The sequence below is a fragment of the Salvelinus fontinalis genome, chromosome 6 (genome assembly GCF_029448725.1).
Source record: "Salvelinus fontinalis isolate EN_2023a chromosome 6, ASM2944872v1, whole genome shotgun sequence".
NCBI classification, from domain to species: domain Eukaryota; kingdom Metazoa; phylum Chordata; class Actinopteri; order Salmoniformes; family Salmonidae; genus Salvelinus; species Salvelinus fontinalis.
In genome coordinates this window covers 1,706,063-1,731,490 of record NC_074670.1, presented here as the reverse complement: position 1 = coordinate 1,731,490, position 25,428 = coordinate 1,706,063, and the positions used below count along the sequence as shown (strand labels likewise).

General features: G+C 43.8%; 1 protein-coding gene across 1 annotated transcript in view; it reads left to right on the top strand.

Annotated features, from left to right (window-relative positions):
* LOC129856752 (F-actin-uncapping protein LRRC16A-like) overlaps positions 1 to 25,428 on the top strand; it is a 150,510-nt gene that overhangs the window by 48,498 nt on the left and 76,584 nt on the right. The window contains exons 12-15 of the mRNA XM_055924474.1: positions 3,374 to 3,477; positions 9,434 to 9,511; positions 12,185 to 12,261; positions 24,357 to 24,461. Of these exons, the coding sequence (XP_055780449.1) occupies positions 3,374 to 3,477; positions 9,434 to 9,511; positions 12,185 to 12,261; positions 24,357 to 24,461 (364 nt within the window). The remainder of the gene's footprint in view (positions 1 to 3,373; positions 3,478 to 9,433; positions 9,512 to 12,184; positions 12,262 to 24,356; positions 24,462 to 25,428) is intronic.

Genomic DNA, 25,428 nt, shown 5'->3' with positions numbered 1-25,428 from the left:
TTTGATGTAGCATTGACCATATTGAGTTGGCCTGTCCCAGATCAGTGTTTGATATGACATTGACCATATTGAGTTGGCTGGTCCCAGATCAGTGTTTGATATGACATTGACCATATAGAGCTGTAGTAAAGGACATAGTCAGTAGGCAGTGGCCTTAATGCCACTAATAACCCTGTCAGTGCTCATATCCTACAGTATATGTGCCTCTTTCCTGTGAGATATGATTGGTTGAGAATCAGGCCATGTGATGACCTTCCTGATGTCCTCACTGTGAGATATGACTGGTTGAGAATCAGGCCATGTGATGACCTTCCTGTTGTCTTTCCTGTGAGATATGACTGGTTGAGAATCAGGCCATGTGATGACCTTCCTGATGTCCTCACTGTGAGATATGACTGGTTGAGAATCAGGCCATGTGATGACCTTCCTGTTGTCTTTCCTGTGAGATATGACTGGTTGAGAATCAGGCCGTGTGATGACCTTCCTGTTGTCTTTCCTGTGAGATATGACTGGTTGAGAATCAGGCCATGTGATGACCTTCCTGTTGTCTTCACTGTGAGATATGACTGGTTGAGAATCAGGCCATGTGATGACCTTCCTGTTGTCTTCACTGTGAGATATGACTGGTTGAGAATCAGGCCATGTGATGACCTTCCTATTGTCTTCACTGTGAGATATGACTAGTTGAGAATCAGGCCATGTGATGACCTTCCTGTTGTCTTCACTGTGAGATATGACTGGTTGAGAATCAGGCCGTGTGTTGACCTTCCTGATGTCATCACTGTGAGATATGACTGGTTGAGAATCAGGCCGTGTGTTGACCTTCCTGATGTCTTCACTGTGAGATATGACTGGTTGAGAATCAGGCCATGTGATGACCTTCCTGTTGTCGTCACTGTGAGATATGACTGGTTGAGAATCAGGCCGTGTGTTGACCTTCCTGATGTCATCACTGTGAGATATGACTGGTTGAGAATCAGGCCATGTGATGACCTTCCTGTTGTCTTCACTGTGAGATATGACTGGTTGAGAATCAGGCCATGTGGTGACCTTCCTGTTGACTTCACTGTGAGATATGATTGGTTGAGAATCAGGCCATGTGGTGACCTTCCTGTTGACTTCACTGTGAGATATGATTGGTTGAGAATCAGGCCGTGTGTTGACCTTCCTGATGTTTTCACTGTGAGATATGACTGGTTGAGAATCAGGCCATGTGATGACCTTCCTGTTGTCGTCACTGTGAGATATGACTGGTTGAGAATCAGGCCGTGTGTTGACCTTCCTGATGTCATCACTGTGAGATATGACTGGTTGAGAATCAGGCCATGTGATGACCTTCCTGTTGTCTTCACTGTGAGATATGACTGGTTGAGAATCAGGCCATGTGGTGACCTTCCTGTTGACTTCACTGTGAGATATGACTGGTTGAGAATCAGGCCGTGTGTTGACCTTCCTGATGCAAAACGCATCATCATGCTGTGACACTTTCTGTGTTTAGAAAGTTATATATCTTGAACCTGATTACTGACATTTTGTGACTGTATCAACAGTGGACTAATGAAATAAATAGTAAAATATTGTTTTTGAGTGGTATGACGTAGATGTACAAAGTAAACAACCTAGTGGGTCGATTTCTGCAATAACTAAGAGCGTTGAAGCGCGAGGTTCAACTTCTCCGCTGTTTTGGTCCCGTGGCTCCCACATTGTAAGAGCTTGATGCGAACCCGTGCACATGTACAGGTACTGTGTTTGAGCGAAGTCTTGCATATTGTTCATCACAATATCTGCGTTGCTGCTCGTGCAACGTCATTTCGCTGACTCACCTTTAAGATGTAAATGGTATACAGTATGTGCTGCAGGTGGTGTTACCAGGTGGTGTTACCTGGTGGTGTTACCTGGTAGTGTTACCTGGTGGTGTTACCTGGTGGTGTTACCTGGTAGTGATACCTGGTGGTGATACCTGGTGTTGATACCTGGTGGTGTTACCTGGTGGTGATACCTGGTTGTGTTACCTGGTGGTGATACCTGGTGGTGTTACCTGGTGGTGATACCTGGTGGTGATACCTGGTGGTGTTACCTGTTGGTGATACCTGGTGGTGTTACCTGTTGGTGATACCTGGTTGTGTTACCTGGTGGTGATACCTGGTGTTGATACCTGGTGGTGTTACCTGGTGGTGATACCTGGGGGGTGTTACCTGGTGTTGATACCTGGTGGTGATACCTGGTTGTGTTACCTGGTGGTGATACCTGGTGGTGTTACCTGGTGGTACCTCTCTGTCTCTAACCATCCTCTACCCCTCTGTGTATTGTTCCAGGGGTGAACAGCCCTGTATTACTGTACATTACCTCTCTGTCTCTAACCATCCTCTACCCCTCTGTGTATTGTTCCAGGGGTGAACAGCCCTGTATTACTGTACATTACCTCCCTGTCTCTAACCATCCTCTACCCTGTTCTCTGTACCCAGGGGTGAACAGCCCTGTATTACTGTACATTACCTCTCTGTCTCTAACCATCCTCTACCCTGTTCTCTGTACCCAGGGGTGAACAGCCCTGTATTACTGTACATTACCTCTCTGTCTCTAACCATCCTCTACCCTGTTCTCTGTACCCAGGGGTGAACAGCCCTGTATTACTGTACATTACCTCTCTGTCTCTAACCATCCTCTACCCCTCTGTGTATTGTTCCAGGGGGGAACAGGCCTGTATTACTGTACATTACCTCTCTGTCTCTAACCATCCTCTACCCCTCTGTGTATTGTTCCAGGGGTGAACAGCCCTGTATTACTGTACATTACCTCTCTGTCTCTAACCATCCTCTACCCCTCTGTGTATTGTTCCAGGGGTGAACAGGCCTGTATTACTGTACATTACCTCTCTGTCTCTAACGATCCTCTACCCCTCTGTGTATTGTTCCAGGGGGGAACAGGCCTGTATTACTGTACATTACCTCTCTGTCTCTAACCATCCTCTACCCCTCTGTGTATTGTTCCAGGGGTGAACAGGCCTGTATTACTGTACATTACCTCTCTGTCTCTAACCATCCTCTACCCCTCTGTGTATTGTTCCAGGGGTGAACAGGCCTGTATTACTGTACATTACCTCTCTGTCTCTAACCATCCTCTACCCCTCTGTGTATTGTTCCAGGGGTGAACAGGCCTGTATTACTGTACATTACATCTCTGTCTCTAACCATCCTCTACCCCTCTGTGTTTGGTTCCAGGGGTGAACAGGCCTGTATTACTGTACATTACCTCTCTGTCTCTAACCATCCTCTACCCCTCTGTGTATTGTTCCAGGGGTGAACAGCCCTGTATTACTGTACATTACCTCTCTGTCTCTAACCATCCTCTACCCCTCTGTGTATTGTTCCAGGGGTGAACAGCCTTGCCCAGTCACTGAGTGCCAACCAGTCCATCCCCAGCACCCTCAGTCACCTGGACCTCTCAGGGAACATACTGCGGGCAGACGACATCCCGGTAGGTGCCGACATGGTCATATCTGTCTCGGTCACTTCCTTAATAACAGAGTCATAATGGCTAGAGTGGAGAGGAGAAAGGGACTTTTGTTCATTTGCACAGATATTGAAACAAGACTTAACTGAAGACGGGAGAGATCCAGCTGAACCAGCTCGTCTAGTCTTCACACACCAGGTCCTATTGCGTCATCTCCCCCTCCCCCGAGCCAGCTCGTCTAGTCTTCACACACCAAGTCCTATTGCGTCATCTCCCCCTCCCCGAGCCAGCTCGTCTAGTCTTCACACACCAAGTCCTATTGCGTCACCCCCCCCCCCCCCCCCCCGAGCCAGCTCGTCTAGTCTTCACACACCAAGTCCTATTGCGTCATCTCCCCCTCCCCGAGCCAGCTCGTCTAGTCTTCACACACCAAGTCCTATTGCGTCATCTCCCCCTCCCCCGAGCCAGCTCGTCTAGTCTTCACACACCAAGTCCTATCGCGTCATCTCCCCCTCCCCCGAGCCAGCTCGTCTAGTCTTCACACACCAAGTCCTATTGCGTCATCTCCCCCTCCCCCGAGCCAGGGAGACGCACAACGCAACCGCAGTCCAAATCACACTGATATCTAAGCATCCATGATACCACGTTGATTGTGTTCGCTAGTCTCTCTCTACCCAGCTCAGTGTTGATGCCTGTGCCTCTGTGGCGAGGCTGTCGTCAGCTGGGTTTAAAATCAGTCATCTGACTCTGTAGGATCACCTTGTAGATCTTGACACACTGGGAGCCACTGGAGACTGATGGGAAGGTTGATGTCAGAGGACAAGTCCTTCTGATTGGCTTCATGGGTGATGGATTAGAAGCCTTCACTTTCTGAGACTGTCAGGCCTGATGCAGCTTTGTTCAGGGTTCCCATGGGAACGGGTGCCAACACACACACACACACACACACACATCTGATGACCTCAGTGCTCTCAGCATAGCTGTTGATCACGATCTTCAAGGGTCACCCATGACAACCCCTGACAAGAGATACAATGACCTTCAGAGAAAGGCGGCAGCTGATCACTATACGTTGGCAGGAAGCAGTATTACCTGTTACCTATAGACAGCATCAGACCATCATTTATCCAGACAGTATTACCTGTTACCTATAGACAGCATCAGACCATCATTTATCCAGACAGTATTACCTGTTACCTATAGACATCATCAGACCATCATTTATCCAGACAGTATTACCTGTTACCTAGAGACATCATCAGACCATCATTTATCCAGACAGTATTACCTGTTACCTATAGACATCATCAGACCATCATTTATCCAGACAGTATTACCTGTTACCTATAGACAGCATCAGACCATCATTTATCCAGACAGTATTACCTGTTACCTATAGACAGCATCAGACCATCATTTATCCAGACAGTATTACCTGTTACCTAGAGACAGCATCAGACCATCATTTATCCAGACAGTATTACCTGTTACCTAGAGACAGCATCAGACCATCATTTATCCAGACAGTATTACCTGTTACCTATAGACAGCATCAGACCATCATTTATCCAGACAGTATTACCTGTTACCTATAGACAGCATCAGACCATCATTTATCCAGACAGTATTACCTGTTACCTATAGACAGCATCAGACCATCATTTATCCAGACAGTATTACCTGTTACCTAGAGACAGCATCAGACCATCATTTATCCAGACAGTATTACCTGTTACCTAGAGACAGCATCAGACCATCATTTATCCAGACAGTATTACCTGTTACCTAGAGACAGCATCAGACCATCATTTATCCAGACAGTATTACCTGTTACCTATAGACAGCATCAGACCATCATTTATCCAGACAGTATTACCTGTTACCTATAGACAGCATCAGACCATCATTTATCCAGACAGTATTACCTGTTACCTATAGACATCATCAGACCATCATTTATCCAGACAGTATTACCTGTTACCTATAGACATCATCAGACCATCATTTATCCAGACAGTATTACCTGTTACCTATAGACATCATCAGACCATCATTTATCCAGACAGTATTACCTGTTACCTATAGACAGCATCAGACCATCATTTATCCAGACAGTATTACCTGTTACCTATAGACATCATCAGACCATCATTTATCCAGACAGTATTACCTGTTACCTAGAGACATCATCAGACCATCATTTATCCAGACAGTATTACCTGTTACCTATAGACATCATCAGACCATCATTTATCCAGACAGTATTACCTGTTACCTATAGACAGCATCAGACCATCATTTATCCAGACAGTATTACCTGTTACCTATAGACAGCATCAGACCATCATTTATCCAGACAGTATTACCTGTTACCTAGAGACAGCATCAGACCATCATTTATCCAGACAGTATTACCTGTTACCTATAGACAGCATCAGACCATCATTTATCCAGACAGTATTACCTGTTACCTATAGACAGCATCAGACCATCATTTATCCAGACAGTATTACCTGTTACCTATAGACAGCATCAGACCATCATTTATCCAGACAGTATTACCTGTTACCTAGAGACAGCATCAGACCATCATTTATCCAGACAGTATTACCTGTTACCTAGAGACAGCATCAGACCATCATTTATCCAGACAGTATTACCTGTTACCTAGAGACAGCATCAGACCATCATTTATCCAGACAGTATTACCTGTTACCTATAGACAGCATCAGACCATCATTTATCCAGACAGTATTACCTGTTACCTATAGACAGCATCAGACCATCATTTATCCAGACAGTATTACCTGTTACCTATAGACAGCATCAGACCATCATTTATCCAGACAGTATTACCTGTTACCTATAGACAGCATCAGACCATCATTTATCCAGACAGTATTACCTGTTACCTATAGACAGCATCAGACCATCATTTATCCAGACAGTATTACCTGTTACCTATAGACAGCATCAGACCATCATTTATCCAGACAGTATTACCTGTTACCTAGAGACAGCATCAGACCATCATTTATCCAGACAGTATTACCTGTTACCTATAGACAGCATCAGACCATCATTTATCCAGACAGTATTACCTGTTACCTATAGACATCATCAGACCATCATTTATCCAGACAGTATTACCTGTTACCTATAGACAGCATCAGACCATCATTTATCCAGACAGTATTACCTGTTACCTATAGACAGCATCAGACCATCATTTATCCAGACAGTATTACCTGTTACCTATAGACAGCATCAGACCATCATTTATCCAGACAGTATTACCTGTTACCTATAGACAGCATCAGACCATCATTTATCCAGACAGTATTACCTGTTACCTATAGACATCATCAGACCATCATTTATCCAGACAGTATTACCTGTTACCTATAGACAGCATCAGACCATCATTTATCCAGACAGTATTACCTGTTACCTATAGACAGCATCAGACCATCATTTATCCAGACAGTATTACCTGTTACCTATAGACAGCATCAGACCATCATTTATCCAGACAGTATTACCTGTTACCTAGAGACAGCATCAGACCATCATTTATCCAGACAGTATTACCTGTTACCTAGAGACAGCATCAGACCATCATTTATCCAGACAGTATTACCTGTTACCTATAGACAGCATCAGACCATCATTTATCCAGACAGTATTACCTGTTACCTATAGACAGCATCAGACCATCATTTATCCAGACAGTATTACCTGTTACCTATAGACAGCATCAGACCATCATTTATCCAGACAGTATTACCTGTTACCTATAGACAGCATCAGACCATCATTTATCCAGACAGTATTACCTGTTACCTAGAGACAGCATCAGACCATCATTTATCCAGACAGTATTACCTGTTACCTATAGACAGCATCATTTATCCAGACAGTATTACCTGTTACCTATAGACAGCATCAGACCATCATTTATCCAGACAGTATTACCTGTTACCTATAGACAGCATCATTTATCCAGACAGTATTACCTGTTACCTATAGACAGCATCAGACCATCATTTATCCAGACAGTATTACCTGTTACCTAGAGACAGCATCAGACCATCATTTATCCAGACAGTATTACCTGTTACCTATAGACAGCATCAGACCATCATTTATCCAGACAGTATTACCTGTTACCTATAGACAGCATCAGACCATCATTTATCCAGACAGTATTACCTGTTACCTATAGACAGCATCAGGCCATCATTTATCCATCCAGACAGTATTACCTGTTACCTATAGACAGCATCAGACCATCATTTATCCAGACAGTATTACCTGTTACCTATAGACAGCATCAGACCATCATTTATCCAGACAGTATTACCTGTTACCTATAGACAGCATCAGACCATCATTTATCCAGACAGTATTACCTGTTACCTATAGACAGCATCAGACCATCATTTATCCAGACAGTATTACCTGTTACCTATAGACAGCATCATTTATCCAGACAGTATTACCTGTTACCTATAGACAGCATCAGACCATCATTTATCCAGACAGGATTACCTGTTACCTATAGACAGCATCAGACCATCATTTATCCAGACAGTATTACCTGTTACCTATAGACAGCATCAGACCATCATTCATCCATCCAGACAGTATTACCTGTTACCTATAGACAGCATCAGACCATCATTTATCCAGACAGTATTACCTGTTACCTATAGACAGCATCAGACCATCATTTATCCAGACAGTATTACCTGTTACCTATAGACAGCATCAGACCATCATTTATCCATCCAGACAGTATTACCTGTTACCTATAGACAGCATCAGACCATCATTTATCCAGACAGTATTACCTGTTACCTATAGACCATCATTTATCCAGACAGTATTACCTGTTACCTATAGACAGCATCAGACCATCATTTATCCAGACAGTATTACCTGTTACCTATAGACAGCATCAGACCATCATTTATCCAGACAGTATTACCTGTTACCTATAGACAGCATCAGACCATCATTTATCCAGACAGTATTACCTGTTACCTATAGACAGCATCAGACCATCATTTATCCAGACAGTATTACCTGTTACCTATAGACAGCATCAGGCCATCATTCATCCATCCAGACAGTATTACCTGTTACCTATAGACAGCATCAGACCATCATTTATCCAGACAGTATTACCTGTTACCTATAGACAGCATCAGACCATCATTTATCCAGACAGTATTACCTGTTACCTATAGACAGCATCAGACCATCATTTATCCAGACAGTATTACCTGTTACCTATAGACAGCATCATTTATCCAGACAGTATTACCTGTTACCTATAGACAGCATCAGACCATCATTTATCCAGACAGGATTACCTGTTACCTATAGACAGCATCAGACCATCATTTATCCAGACAGTATTACCTGTTACCTATAGACAGCATCAGACCATCATTCATCCATCCAGACAGTATTACCTGTTACCTATAGACAGCATCATTTATCCAGACAGTATTACCTGTTACCTATAGACAGCATCAGACCATCATTTATCCAGACAGGATTACCTGTTACCTATAGACAGCATCAGACCATCATTTATCCATCCAGACAGTATTACCTGTTACCTATAGACAGCATCAGACCATCATTTATCCAGACAGTATTACCTGTTACCTATAGACAGCATCAGACCATCATTTATCCAGACAGTATTACCTGTTACCTATAGACAGCATCAGACCATCATTTATCCAGACAGTTTTACCTGTTACCTATAGACAGCATCAGACCATCATTTATCCAGACAGTATTACCTGTTACCTATAGACAGCATCAGACCATCATTTATCCATCATTTATCCAGACAGCATCAAACAGACAGTGTTATCCAGACAGCATCAGACCATCATTCATCCATCCAGACTCTTTGTGTACTAGCACTAAAACGTGTTTTTTCCCTCCATTTTTCTTGCAGCATTTCTACCATTTCCTGGCCCAACCCAACAACCTGACGACTCTGGACTTGTCCAACACAGACTGTTCTCTGGACCTGGTGAGTGAGACAATAGTCTGGTGTGCATTTCCTGCCTGTAGGATTACATGTGGGTGTGTGTGTGTGTGTGTGTGTGTGTGTGTGTGTGTGTGTGTGTGTGTGTGTGTGTGTGTGTGTGTGTGTGTGTGTGTGTGTGTGTGTGTGTGTGTGTGTGTGTGTGTGTGAAGTGTTTTCTTTCTACTAAATGTCTTGCTAAGTGGTAATATTTAACAAACTTTAAACTACTTTTTTAGGAGACAGTGGTGTGCGCGCTGGCAACAGGCAGGCTAGGATTGACCGTTCTGGTCGCCTAGTGATGGACCTTAATCCCGCTTCAGAAGCGGCATTACTTTACAGACAAGTAAAATGCTGTTCATGTCTCCAGAGAAGGTTTCGTGTCGGCGTTTAAAAAGCCGTAGTGTTGCCTTCCCTAAAAGTCAAAACAAACATGCCGTAACCAAGGTGTTTTCGAGGAGCAACATCCCATGATATCTGAATAGAGTCATCGATACAGCCTAGTTTCATATGAGGAGACATAAACACCACCACCCACTCAGCGGGAGGGAGAGAGAGGAGGGACATACCATGATATCTGAATAGAGTCATCGATACAGCCTAGTTTCATATGAGGAGACATTAACACCACCACCCACTCAGAGGGAGGGAGAGAGAGGAGGGACATACCATGATATCTGAATAGAGTCATCGATACAGCCTAGTTTCATATGAGGAGACATTAACACCACCACCCACTCAGAGGGAGGGAGAGAGAGGAGGGACATACCATGATATCTGAATAGAGTCATCGATACAGCCTAGTTTCATATGAGGAGACATAAACACCACCATCCACTCAGAGGGAGGGAGAGAGAGGAGGGACATACCATGATATCTGAATAGAGTCATCGATACAGCCTAGTTTCATATGAGGAGACATAAACACCACCACCCACTCAGAGGGAGGGAGAGAGAGGAGGGACATACCATGATATCTGAATAGAGTCATCGATACAGCCTAGTTTCATATGAGGAGACATAAACACCACCATCCACTCAGTGGGAGGGAGAGGATCAGACCAGCAGACAGAACAATGTGCATTTATCTGGCCATCTGTCTCTCGCTAAGTATTAACTGTCTTGCCCTGCAAAGTCACCTAAAGTAACCCTAAAGTAATCCTAAAGTAACCCTAAAGTAACCCTAAAGTAATCCTAAAGTAACCTTAAAGTAACCTTAAAGTTACCAAAAGTTACCCTAAAGTTACTTAAAGTTACCCAAAGTAACCCAAAGTAACCCTAAAGTTACCTAAAGTAACCCTAAAGTTATCATAAAGTAACCCTAATGTTACCTAAAGTTACCTAAGGTAACCCTAAAGTAACCCTAAAGTAACCCTAAAGTTACCCAAAGTTACCTAAAGTAACCCTAAAGTTACCCTAAAGTAACCCTAAAGTTACCCCAAGTTACCAAAGTTACCCTAAAGTAACCCTAAAGTTACCCTAAAGTAACCCAAAGTTACCTAAAGTAACCCAAAGTAACCCTAAAGTTACCCTAAAGTAACCCTAAAGTTACCCAAAGTTACCTAAAGTAACCCTAAAGTTACCTAAAATATCCTAAAGTTACCGAAAGTAACCCAAAGTTACCTAAAATAACCCAAAGTTACCTAAACTAACCCTAAAGTAACCCTTAAGTAACCCAAAGTTACCAAAAGTTACCCTAAAGTAACCCTAAATTTACCCTAAAGTTACCTAAAGTAACCCTAAAGTTACCTAAAGTAACCCTAAAGTTACCCAAAGTTACCTAAAGTAACCAAAGCAACCCTAAAGTTAAATAAAGTAACCCTAAAGTAACTTAAAGTTACCTAAAGTTACCAAAAAGTAACCCTAAAGTTACCTAAAGTTACCCTAAAGTAACCTAAAGTTACCCTAAAGTTACCTAAAGTAACCTGAAGTTCACCTCTTCCTCTGGTTTTATAGCCATATAATCTAGGTAGACTATAACACGGAAAATTATGTTTTGTGATAACGGCACTGATTATGTGGGGGGGGGGAAATATTAAACATTTGGTTATGGATTTTTCTTAACATTAAGGATCCCAACTTCGTTTAAATGTTTTTTTAACTGGTTTGCTCCAAGCCACGGACCTTATGAGAACGTTTGATCAGTGATACATTGTAACCAGCCCCATGAACAACCATGTTCATGGCCAGATGGTGTTGCATCAAACAGCATAGACTAACATGCTGACCAAACCGGCCATGTTGCGTGCGTGAGCTTTGCAAAATAAATGTACACATACATGTCATTCAATCATTTCATCCAAGTCCCTCCGTGTGTTAATCAAATCAAATTAAAATCAAATGTATTTATATAGCCCTTCGTACATCAGCTGATATCTCAAAGTGCTGTACAGAAACCATGCTAGCCATGCTAATGGCTAATGGCTATTGGCTAAAGCTGGTATCTGTGCTAATCCACTCCTCTGTATTATAGGTGTGTTAATGCTAATGGCTAATGCTATTGGCTAAAGCTGGTATCTGTGCTAATCCACTCCTCTGTATTATAGGTGTGTTAATGCTAATGGCTAATGCTATTGGCTAAAGCTGGTATCTGTGCTAATCCACTCCTCTGTATTATAAGTGTGTTAATGCTAATAGCTAATACTAATATCTGTTCTAACCAATTGCTCTGTATTCCAGGTGTGTTCTGCTCTCCTGAGAGGCTCCGTCCAGAACCTCTCTGTCCTCAACATGTCCAAGAGTGTATTTGCACATAGGTGAGACCCACAACATCCCATAATATAACAACCAGCAGTAGTGTAGGGTAGAGTACCACAGACCCTCTGCCTCAGCCGTGGGGTCATCTCATCTTATCATAATACATCTATTTTAGTCCTAGCATTATCTCATTTAGCTCGTTCATTTGATCTCACCACATTGCCCAGTTGGTCACAAAGTGTTAGTTCTTGTACGGCTGCCACCAAATCAATCAATCAATCAAGTTTATTTTATATAGCCCTTCGTACATCAGCTAATATCTCGAAGTGCTGTACAGAAACCCAGCCTAAAACCCCAAACAGCAAGCAATGCAGGTGTAGAAGCACGGTGGCTAGGAAAAACCAAAACCTAGGAAGAAACCTAGAGAGGAACCAGGCTATGAGGGGTGGCCAGTCCTCTTCTGGCTGTGCCGGGTGGAGATTATAACAGAACTATGCCAAGATGTTCAAAATGTTCATAAGTGACAAGCATGGTCAAATAATAATCATGAATAAATGTCAGTTGGCTTTTCATAGCCGATCATTAAGAGTTGAAAACAGCAGGTCTGGGACAGGTGGCGGTTCCATAACCGCAGGCAGAACAGTTGAAACTGGAATAGCAGCAAGGCCAGGCGGACTGGGGACAGCAAGGAGTCATCATGCCCGGTAGTCCTGACGTATGGTCCTAGGGCTCAGGTCCTCCGAGAGAGAGAAAGAAAGAGAGAAGGAGAAAATTAGAGAGAGCCAAGATTTTCAAAATGTTCATAAATGACAAGCATGGTCAAATAATAATCAGGAATAAATGTCAGTTGGCTTTTCATAGCCGATCATTAAGAGTTGAAAACAGCAGGTCTGGGACAGGTAGGGGTTCCGTAACCGCAGGCAGAACAGTTGAAACTGGAATAGCAGCAAGGCCAGGCGGACTGGGGACAGCAAGGAGTCATCATGCCCGGTAGTCCTGACGTATGGTCCTAGGGCTCAGGTCCTCCGAGAGAGAGAAAGAAAGAGAGAAGGAGAAAATTAGAGAGAGCCAAGATTTTCAAGATGTTCATAAATGACAAGCATGGTCAAATAATAATCAGGAATAAAAGTCAGTTGGCTTTTCATAGCCGATCATTAAGAGTTGAAAGCAGCAGTTCTGGGACAGGTAGGGGTTCCATAACTGCAGGCAGAGCAGTTGAAACTGGAACAGCAGCAAGGCCAGGTGGACTGGGGACAGCAAGGAGTCATCATGCCCGGTTTGCCGTGACGTATGGTCCTAGGGCTCAGGTTCTCAGAGAGAGAGAAAGAAAGAGAGAACGAGAGAATTAGAGAGAGCATACTTAAATTCACACAGGACACTGGATAAGACAGGAGAGGTACTCCAGGTATAACCAACTGACCCTAGCCCCCCGACACATAAACTACTGCAGCATAAATACTGGAGGCTGAGACAGGAGCGGTCAGGAGACACTGTGGCCCCATCCGAAGATACCCCCGGACAGGGCCAAACAGGAAGGATATAACCCCACCCACTTTGCCAAAGCACAGCCCCCGCACCACTAGAGGGATATCTTCAACCACCAACTTACACTCCTGAGACAAGGCCGAGTATAGCCCACAAAGATCTCCACCACAGCACAAACCAAGGCCCCATGTTGCGGCTTTGCAGCCCTATTCAGATTGTAATGTATTTAAATATTAATATTTAGCTAGTCTGTGGGTGGTTGTCGTTTATCAATGTGTCTGAACCAGGAGGATTGATAGTTGTTAGTTAGGAAGCTGTCTGACAGTTTTATATGATTTAATTTCAATTGTATTATCAATTAAATTCCCAGCGAGGCAATTACTGCAGAAACAACAACAATAACATGACAGCATACCACAACCATACCACAACCATACCGCAACCATACCACAACCATACCACAACCATACCACAATGATACTGAAACCATACCACAACCATACCGCAACCATACCGCAACCATACCACAACCATACCACAACCATACCACAACCATACCACAATGATACTGAAACCATACCGCAACCATACCACAACCATACCACAACCATACCACAACCATACCACAACCATACCACACCCATACCACACCCATACCACACCCATACCACAACCATACCACAACCATACCACAACCATACCACACCCAACCATTCACATCATCATCATCAGATCATCATAGAGCACATGGAGAACACTACTGAGAGGTCTATCTAAAGTTCAATCTAGACGCACAGTACCAGTCAAACGTTTGGACACACCTACTCATCATTCAAGGGTTTTTCAAGGGTTTTCTACATTGTAGAATAATAGTGAAGAATGGAATCATGTAGTAACCAAAAAAAGTGTTAAACAAATCAAAAAATCTTTTTGATTTTAGATTCTTCAAAGTAGCCACCCTTTGCCTTGATGACAGCTTTGCACATTCTTGGTATTCTCTCAACCAGCTTCATGAGGTAGTCACCTGGAATATATTTAAATTGTGCCTTGTTAAAATGTATTTCCTTCTTAATGCGTTTGAGCCAATCAGTTGTGTTGTGACAAGGTAGGGGTGGTATACAGAAGATAGTATAGACTTATTATTTTACCATATAGGACTATGGCAAGAACAGCTCAAATAAGCAAAGAGAAACAACAGTCCATCAATGTTAGATTAGATTGCATCCCAAATAAATACTTCAGAGTTCAAGTAACATCTCAACATCAGCTGTTCAGAGGAGACTGCGTGAATCAGGCCTTCATGGTGGAACTGCTGCAAAGAAACCACTACTACAGGACACCAATAAGAAGAAGAGACTTGCTTGGGCCGAGAAACACGAGCAATGGAGATTAGACCGGTGGAAATCTGTCCTTTGGTCTGATGATTCTAAATTTGAGATTTTTGGTTCGAACCGCCATGTCTTTGTGAGATGCAGAGTAGGTGAACGGATGATCTCCGCATGTGTGGTTCCCACCGTGAAGCATGGAGGAGGTGTGATGGTTTATCACATAAATATACCGGATTTCACATTTTAAAGTGAATTGCATTAGAAGCAAATAATGTTACTAACTTTAAATGTTCCCAATGCAGCACACTCTTGTAAGAATAACAACCACGATTGACCCTGGATAATTAGATTAATATAAACAATTGATTCTTAAAAGTGATAAAGCAATAGAATGGGAAAAGTTTTACCAGACTAGATACATATCAATCAAACATTTTTTTAAAATAAATAAATACAAGAGCATGTTTCAGTATAATACAATACGCTAAAAGATATAGATTTATTCAATGTTGATGCCGAAAAGGCTTTCGACCATCTTGAATTGGCTTTTCGCTTCAAAACTTTGGAAGCTTTCAACTTTCCAGATGCAATAGTGCATTTTATAAAAATGATGAAATTGCTTTAGAATGGGGCACAAGACAAGGATGTCCTCTCTCCCCCCTCCTGTTTGCACTGGCAATTGAACAGCTTGCAGAAAGAATTAGACAGGACCCAAACGTAACAGGTATCATCAGTATTGGTAAACATTAGTATAAACTAAACTTATTTGCAGACAATCTCCTGATATACCTGATCAATATTGAAAACTCAATGCCCCCCCCCCCCCTCCCCTGCTAAAAATATTTTCAGAATACTAAAATCTCAGGATATAAAATGGACGTAGGGGAAAAAAGTAGACTACAAAAAATATCAACCACTTAGGATGCTTAATAAGTGACAACAAACAACACATTTATAAAGATAACTTTATCCTTTTACTAAACAATATGAAAGCAAACCTAATTAAATGGAACAATCTTCCCATAAATCTAACAGGTAGAATAAACCTCTTCAGAATGGCAAAGTTTTTAAACTTATTCTGGGTAATGCCAATTAGCCCACCAAAGACATTCTTTTAAAAAGTATACAAATTAAACTCATAGACTAAAAAGGAACGTTTTACATCTTCCTAAATCTGAGGGGGGTTTAAACCTTCCAGACCCTCAACTCACCACCCAAGGCTTTCACTTGGGACATATACACTGCTCAAAAAAATAAAGGGAACACTAAAATAACACATCCTAGATCTGAATGAATGAAATATTCTTATTAAATACTTTTGTCTTTACATAGTTGAATGTGCTGACAACAAAGTCACACAAAAATTATCAATGGAAATCAAATTTATCAACCCATGGAGGTCTGGATTTGGAGTCACACTCAAAATTAAAGTGGAAAACCACATTACAGGCTGATCCAACTTTGATGTAATGTCCTTAAAACAAGTCAAAATGAGGCTCAGTAGTGTGTGTGGCCTCCACGTGCCTGTATGACCTCCCTACAACGCCTGGGCATGCTCCTGATGAGGTGGCGGATGGTCTCCTGAGGGATCTCCTCCCAGACCTGGACTAAAGCATCCGCCAACTCCTGGACAGTCTGTGGTGCAACGTGGCGTTGGTGGATGGAGCGAGACATGATGTCCCAGATGTGCTCAATTGGATTCAGGTCTGGGGAACGGGCGGGCCAGTCCATAGCATCAATGCCTTCCTCTTGCAGGAACTGCTGACACACTCCAGCCACATGAGGTCTAGCATTGTCTTGCATTAGGAGGAACCCAGGGCCAACCGCACCAGCATATGGTCTCACAAGGGGTCTCAGGATCTCATCTCGGTACCTAATGGCAGTCAGGCTACCTCTGGCGAGCACTGGAGGGCTGTGCGGCCCCCCAAAGAAATGCCACCCCACACCATGACTGACCCACCGCCAAACCGGTCATGCTAGAGGATGTTGCAGGCAGCAGAACGTTCTCCACGGCGTCTCCAGACTGTCACGTCTGTCACATGTGCTCAGTGTGAACCTGCTTTCATCTGTGAAGAGCACAGGGCGCCAGTGGCGAATTTGCCAATCTTGGTGTTCTCTGGCAAATGCCAAACGTCCTGCACGGTGTTGGGCTGTAAGCACAACCCCCACCTGTGGACGTCGGGCCCTCATACCACCCTCACCGTTTGAGCAGACACATGCACATTTGTGGCCTGCTGGAGGTCATTTTGCAGGGCTCCGGCAGTGCTCCTCCTTGCACAAAGGCGGAGGTAGCGGTCCTGCTGCTGGGTTGTTGCCCTCCTACGGCCTCCTCCACGTTTCCTGATGTACTGGCCTGTCTCCTGGTAGAGCCTCCATGCTCTGGACACTACGCTGACAGACACAGCAAACCTTCTTGCCACAGCTCGCATTGATGTGCCATCCTGGATGAGCTGCACTACCTGAGCCACTTGTGTGGGTTGTAGACTCCGTCTCATGCTACCACTAGAGTGAAAGCACCGCCAGCATTCAAAAGTGACCAAAACATTAGCCAGGAAGCATAGGAACTGAGAAGTGGTCTGTGGTCACCACCTGCAGAACCACTCCTTTATTGGGGGTGTCTTGCTAATTGCCTATAATTTCCACCTGTTGTCTATTCCATTTGCACAACAGCATGTGAAATGTATTGTCAATCAGTGTTGCTTCCTAATTGGACAGTTTGATTTCACAGAAGTGTGATTGACTTGGAGTTACATTGTGTTGTTTAAGTGTTCCCTTTATTTTTTTGAGCAGTGTAGTTAAATGTACTAAAGAGGAACAATGGGTACATATTGAAGATGCACATGCTCATCCCCAGAAACGTTTTGTGTCTATTTTCAAAGGATCAAACTAAGAGCATTCATACCATCAAGGTCACCTAATCATCCCCAGTTTACAATTGGCTCATTCACCCCCCACCCTCCTCTCCCCTGTAATTTTTCCCCAGGTCGTTGTTGTAAATGAGAATGTGTTCTCAGTCAAATTACCTGGTAAAATAAGGGTTTACAAATATATATATAAATAAATTATTCCTCCCTCACACACACAAATAAACAAGGTGTGTACACACACTCTCTCTCTCACACACACCAACAATCTGCCAATCCTGTTTCTGCCTCCGCTGCAGTTTCTCTCTCTCTCTCTCTCTCTCTCTCTCTCTCTCTCTCTCTCTCTCTCTCTCTCTCTCTCTCTCTCTCTCTCTCTCTCTCTCTCTCTCTCTCTCTCTCTCTCTCTCTCTCTCTCTCTCTCTCCTCTCTCTCTCTCTCTCTCTCTCTCTCTCTCTCTCTCTCTCTCTCTCTCTCTCTCTCTCTCTCTCTCTCTCTCTCTCTCTCTCTCTCTCTCTCTCTCTCTCTCTCTCTCTCTCATGCATTCACAAGCTGATCCTGGGAAAGAGCTCTTTTCACGCCCTTGGAACTCGAAACTGAGATTTCTATTCACTGCACAGCGCTCTGCTCTCACAGACAGGGGAAGAGATTGAACATTTTGCATGGTTGCTTAGCCAGTCAGTTCCTTAAATTAACCTGAATATATACGTCCAAAGTTGAGGAAACAGTCAACTTTGATCAGAATTGTCCTGTTAGCAATTTTCACTCTCCAAATACAGGACGGGAAGAGTCAATTCCTTGGGCTACATGATGGTGGCCATCCGTCAGCTGACATTTGACCCCTGACATTTGACCCCTGATGCATCACTCTTTAGGAGATCACTGAGGCCAAGCAGCACAGTGAAACTCTGACTCTGCTCTGCTGAATGTAATGCCAGCCTGGACTGCCCTTATTGACGTTAGTGTATTGATATCAGTGTCAGGTTCAATGGGTAGGAAGGCTTCTCTCTAGATTGGGGGAAATAGAAACATGGTAACCAGAAAAGGATTACTGTGAAACTACATCCTGTCCTCACTGAACTGAACAGACCATATGATTACTGGGAAACTACTTCCTGTCCTCACTGAACTGAACAGACCATATGATCACAGTGAAACTACTTCCTGTCCTCACTGAACTGAACAGACCATATGATCACAGTGAAACTACTTCCTGTCCTCACTGAACTGAACAGACCATATGATTACAGTGAAACTACTTCCTGTCCTCACTGAACTGAACAGACCATATCGGACATCACTAATGATGTGCAGTGCATGTTAGAACCATTATTCAGTGTTCTATTCTCAGTGTTCTATTCTCAGTGTTCTATTCTCAGTATTCTATTCTCAGTGTTCTATTCTCAGTGTTCTATTCTCAGTGTTCTATTCTCAGTGTTCTATTCTCAGTGTTCTATTCTCAGTGTTCAATTCTCAGTGTTCTGTTCTCAGTGTTCTAACTCTTATCTGTCAAACACCTGGAGATTGATTTGTAGACAGAGTACCCTCTTTGCATATCAGTCAGATTACCTACAGTAGTTGTGGGTAATGGTTCAAGGAGACGTGAGTTTGTTTAAATTTGTGTTACCCATCAGTCTCTCCTCACATCATTACCCCATCACAGTGTATCTCACATCATTACCCCATCACAGTGTATCTCACATCATTACCCCATCAGTGTCTCTCACATCATTACCCCGTCACAGTGTCTCTTCTCACATCATTACCCCATCACAGTGTCTCTCCTCACATCATTACCCCGTCACAGTGTCTCTTCTCACATCATTACTCCAGCACAGTGTTTCTCCTCACATCATTACCCCATCACAGTGTCTCTCACATCATTACCCCATCAGTGTCTCTCCTCACATCATTACCCATCACAGTGTCTCTCCTCACATCATTACCCCATCACAGTGTCTCTCCTCACATCATTACCCCGTCACAGTGTCTCTCCTCACATCATTACTCCAGCACAGTGTTTCTCCTCACATCATTACCCCATCACAGTGTCTCTCCTCACATCATTACCCCATCACAGTGTCTTTCCTCACATCATTACCCCATCACAGTGTCTCTCCTCACATCATTACCCCGTCACAGTGTCTATCCTCACATCATTACCCCATCACAGTGTCTCTCCTCACATCATTACCCCATCACAGTGTCTTTCCTCACATCATTACCCCATCACAGTGTCTCTCCTCACATCATTACCCCGTCACAGTGTCTATCCTCACATCATTACCTCATCACAGTGTCTCTCCTCACATCATTACCCCATCACAGTGTCTCTCCTCACATCATTACCCCATCACAGTGTCTCTCCTCACATCATTACCCCATCACAGTGTCTCTCCTCACATCATTACCCCATCAGTGTCTCTCCTCACATCATTACCCCATCACAGTGTCTTTCCTCACATTACCCCATCACAGTGTCTCTTCTCACATCATTACCTCATCACAGTGTCTCTCCTCACATCATTACCTCATCACAGTGTCTTTCCTCACATTACCCCATCACAGTGTCTCTCCTCACATCATTACCCCATCACAGTGTCTTGCTGGGGACATAGCTAACCTATCACAGTCTCTCGGGGACAGAGATAGCCTATCACAGTCTCTGTGGGGACAGAGCTAGCCTATCACAGTCTCTGTGGGGACAGAGATAGCCTATCACAGTCTCTCTGGGGACAGAGATAGCCTATCACAGTCTCTCTGGGGACAGAGCTAGCCTATCACAGTCTCTGTGGGGACAGAGCTAGCCTATCACAGTCTCGCTGGGGACAGAGCTAGCCTATCACAGTCTCTCTGGGGACAGAGATAGCCTATCACAGTCTCTGTGGGGACAGAGATAGCCTATCACAGTCTCTGTGGGGACAGAGATAGCCTATCACAGTCTCTCTGGGGACAGAGCTAGCCTATCACAGTCTCTCTGGGGACAGAGATAGCCTATCACAGTCTCTGTGGGGACAGAGATAGCCTATCACAGTCTCTCTGGGGACAGAGCTAGCCTATCACAGTCTCTGTGGGGACAGAGCTAGCCTATCACAGTCTCGCTGGGGACAGAGCTAGCCTATAAGGGAGGGTATGGGAGTGAAGGACAAGCTGCTGTCTTTTATAAAAAGGATGCTACTGGCTTTCTATACACCATAATAATGAAGGCTGCTGCCATATCAGGGCTACTGGCTTTCTATACACCATAATAATGAAGGCTGCTGCCGTATCAGGGCTACTGGCTTTCAATACACCATAATAATGAAGGCTGTAGCCATATCAGGGCTACTGGCTTTCTATACCCGATAATAATGAAGACTGTAGCCATATCAGGGCTACTGGCTTTCTATACACCATAATAATGAAGGCTGTAGCCATATCAGGGCTACTGGCTTTCTATACACCATAATAATGAGGACTGTAGCCGTATCAGGGCTACTGGCTTTCTATACACCATAATAATGAGGACTGTAGCCATATCAGGGCTACTGGCTTTCTATACACCATAATAATGAAGACTGCAGCCATATCAGGGCTACTGGCTTTCTATACACCATAATAATGAGGACTGCAGCCATATCAGGGCTACTGGCTTTCTATACACCATAATAATGAAGACTGCAGCTGTATCAGGGCTACTGGCTTTCTATACACCATAATAATGAAGGCTGCTGCCATATCAGGGCTACTGGCTTTCTATACACCATAATAATGAGGACTGCAGCCATATCAGGGCTACTGGCTTTCTATACACCATAATAATGAAGACTGTAGCCATATCAGGGCTACTGGCTTTCTATACACCATAATAATGAAGACTGCAGCCATATCAGGGCTACTTTCTTTCTATACCCGATAATAATGAAGACTGTAGCCTTATCAGGGCTACTGGCTTTCTATACACCATAATAATGAGGACTGTAGCCGTATCAGGGCTACTGGCTTTCTATACACCATAATAATGAAGACTGCAGCCATATCAGGGCTACTGGCTTTCTATACCCGATAATAATGAAGACTGTAGCCATATCAGGGCTACTGGCTTTCTATACACCATAATAATGAAGACTGTAGCCATATCAGGGCTACTGGCTTTCTATACACCATAATAATGAGGACTGTAGCCGTATCAGGGCTACTGGCTTTCTATACACCATAATAATGAAGGCTGCAGCCATATCAGGGCTACTGGCTTTCTATACACCATAATAATGAAGACTGTAGCCTTATCAGGGCTACTGGCTTTCTATACACCATAATAATGAGGACTGCAGCCATATCAGGGCTACTGGCTTTCTATACACCATAATAATGAGGACTGCAGCCATATCAGGGCTACTGGCTTTCTATACACCATAATAATGAAGGCCGCAGCCATATCAGGGCTACTGGCTTTCTATACACCATAATAATGAGGACTGCAGCCATATCAGGGCTACTGGCTTTCTATACACCATAATAATGAGGACTGCAGCCGTATCAGGGCTACTGGCTTTCTATACACCATAATAATGAAGGCTGTAGCCTTATTAGGGCTACTGGCTTTCTATACACCATAATAATGAAGACTGTAGCCATATCAGGGCTACTGGCTTTCTATACACCATAATAATGAGGACTGTAGCCATATCAGGGCTACTGGCTTTCTATACCCGATAATAATGAAGACTGTAGCCATATCAGGGCTACTGGCTTTCTATACACCATAATAATGAAGGCTGTAGCCATATCAGGGCTACTGGCTTTCTATACACCATAATAATGAGGACTGTAGCCATATCAGGGCTACTGGCTTTCTATACACCATAATAATGAAGACTGCAGCCATATCAGGGCTACTGGCTTTCTATACACCATAATAATGAGGACTGCAGCCATATCAGGGCTACTGGCTTTCTATACACCATAATAATGAAGACTGCAGCTGTATCAGGGCTACTGGCTTTCTATACACCATAATAATGAAGGCTGCTGCCATATCAGGGCTACTGGCTTTCTATACACCATAATAATGAAGACTGCAGCTGTATCAGGGCTACTGGCTTTCTATACACCATAATAATGAAGGCTGCTGCCATATCAGGGCTACTGGCTTTCTATACACCATAATAATGAGGACTGCAGCCATATCAGGGCTACTGGCTTTCTATACACCATAATAATGAAGACTGCAGCTGTATCAGGGCTACTGGCTTTCTATACACCATAATAATGAAGGCTGCTGCCATATCAGGGCTACTGGCTTTCTATACACCATAATAATGAAGACTGCAGCTGTATCAGGGCTACTGGCTTTCTATACACCATAATAATGAAGGCTGCTGCCATATCAGGGCTACTGGCTTTCTATACACCATAATAATGAGGACTGCAGCCATATCAGGGCTACTGGCTTTCTATACACCATAATAATGAAGACTGTAGCCATATCAGGGCTACTGGCTTTCTATACACCATAATAATGAAGACTGCAGCCATATCAGGGCTACTGGCTTTCTATACACCATAATAATGAGGACTGCAGCCATATCAGGGCTACTGGCTTTCTATACACCATAATAATGAAGACTGTAGCCATATCAGGGCTACTGGCTTTCTATACACCATAATAATGAAGACTGCAGCCATATCAGGGCTACTTTCTTTCTATACCCGATAATAATGAAGACTGTAGCCTTATCAGGGCTACTGGCTTTCTATACACCATAATAATGAGGACTGTAGCCGTATCAGGGCTACTGGCTTTCTATACACCATAATAATGAAGACTGCAGCCATATCAGGGCTACTGGCTTTCTATACCCGATAATAATGAAGACTGTAGCCATATCAGGGCTACTGGCTTTCTATACACCATAATAATGAAGACTGTAGCCATATCAGGGCTACTGGCTTTCTATACACCATAATAATGAAGACTGTAGCCATATCAGGGCTACTGGCTTTCTATACCCGATAATAATGAAGACTGTAGCCATATCAGGGCTGCTGGCTTTCTATACACCATAATAATGAAGACTGTAGCCATATCAGGGCTACTGGCTTTCTATACACCATAATAATGAGGACTGTAGCCGTATCAGGGCTACTGGCTTTCTATACACCATAATAATGAAGGCTGCAGCCATATCAGGGCTACTGGCTTTCTATACACCATAATAATGAAGACTGTAGCCATATCAGGGCTACTGGCTTTCTATACACCATAATAATGAAGGCTGTAGCCATTTCAGGGCTACTGGCTTTCGCGCCTAACATCTCCTAGCTGTGACAATATTCACTGTGTACTACACTATTGGGCTCGTTCAACACATCCTGATTTGGAGAGGTCACTGGAGAGCAGCGTTGAACTGTGGTTCACAAGGCTGCTATACTATGGCCTGTCAGGTATCATCTGTTGCCTGGCCTTACTGTCCTCTCTGTGTTTCTGTTTGTCTCCAGGAAAGGCAAAGATGTGCCTCCATCCTTCAAGCACTTCTTCAGCAGCGCCGTGGCCCTCAGCTGCATCAACCTTTCAGGGACCAGACTCCCTCCAGAGGCCTTGAAGTGAGCAAACTACCCATGCTGCCTCTGTCTTTCTCTCCCCTGTCTGTCTTTCTCTCCTCTGTCTCTGTCTTTCTCTGTCTTTCTCTCCTCTGTCTTTCTCTCCTCTCTCTTTCTCTCCTCTGTCTTTCTCTCTTCTCATCTCTGTCTTTCTCTCTCTCTTTCTCTCTTCTGTCTTTCTCTCCTCTGTCTCTGTCTTTCTCTCTCTTTCTCTCCTCTGTCTTTCTCTCTTCTCATCTCTCTGTCTTTCTCGCATCTCTGTCTTTCTCTCCCCTCTCTGTCTCAATCTCTCTCAGTTCTTCTCTCTCCCCCCTCTGTCTCAATCTCTTCTGTCCCTCCATCTCACTTTCCCTCTCTCTCATCTCCTTCTTTCTCGCTCTTTCTCACTTCTCTTTGTCTGTCTCTTCTCTCTCTTACGCTCCCCTCCAATATTTATTTTGTTCCATAATAGGAAATAGAGCTACACTGAGGGTACAAAACATTAGGAACACCTTCCTAATATTGAGTTGCACCCCCCTTTTGCCCTCAGAACAGCCTCAATTTGTTGGGGGCATGGGACTCTACAAGGTGTTTAAAGTGTTCCACAGGGATGCTGGCCCGTTTTGACTCTAATGCTTCCCACAGTCGTGTCAAGTTGGCTTGAAGTCCTTTGGGTGGTGGACCATTCTCGATACACACGGGAAACTGTTGAGCGTGAAAAACCCAGAAGCGGTGCATTCTTGACGCGTCTGGCACCTACTACCACTCCCTGTTCAAAGGCACTTTAAGCTTTTGTCTTGCCCATTCACCTTCTGAATACATAAACAATGTCACGTCTGCTCCCGCCCCCCCCCCCCCCCCCCCCCCCCGCGCAAGAGGGCGCCAGGCTGCCCAGCATCACGCACTCCTATCATCCATTACGCACACCTGCATTCCCTCGTCACGCGCATCAGCGATATTGGACTCACCTGTTATCACCTCCCTATATTTG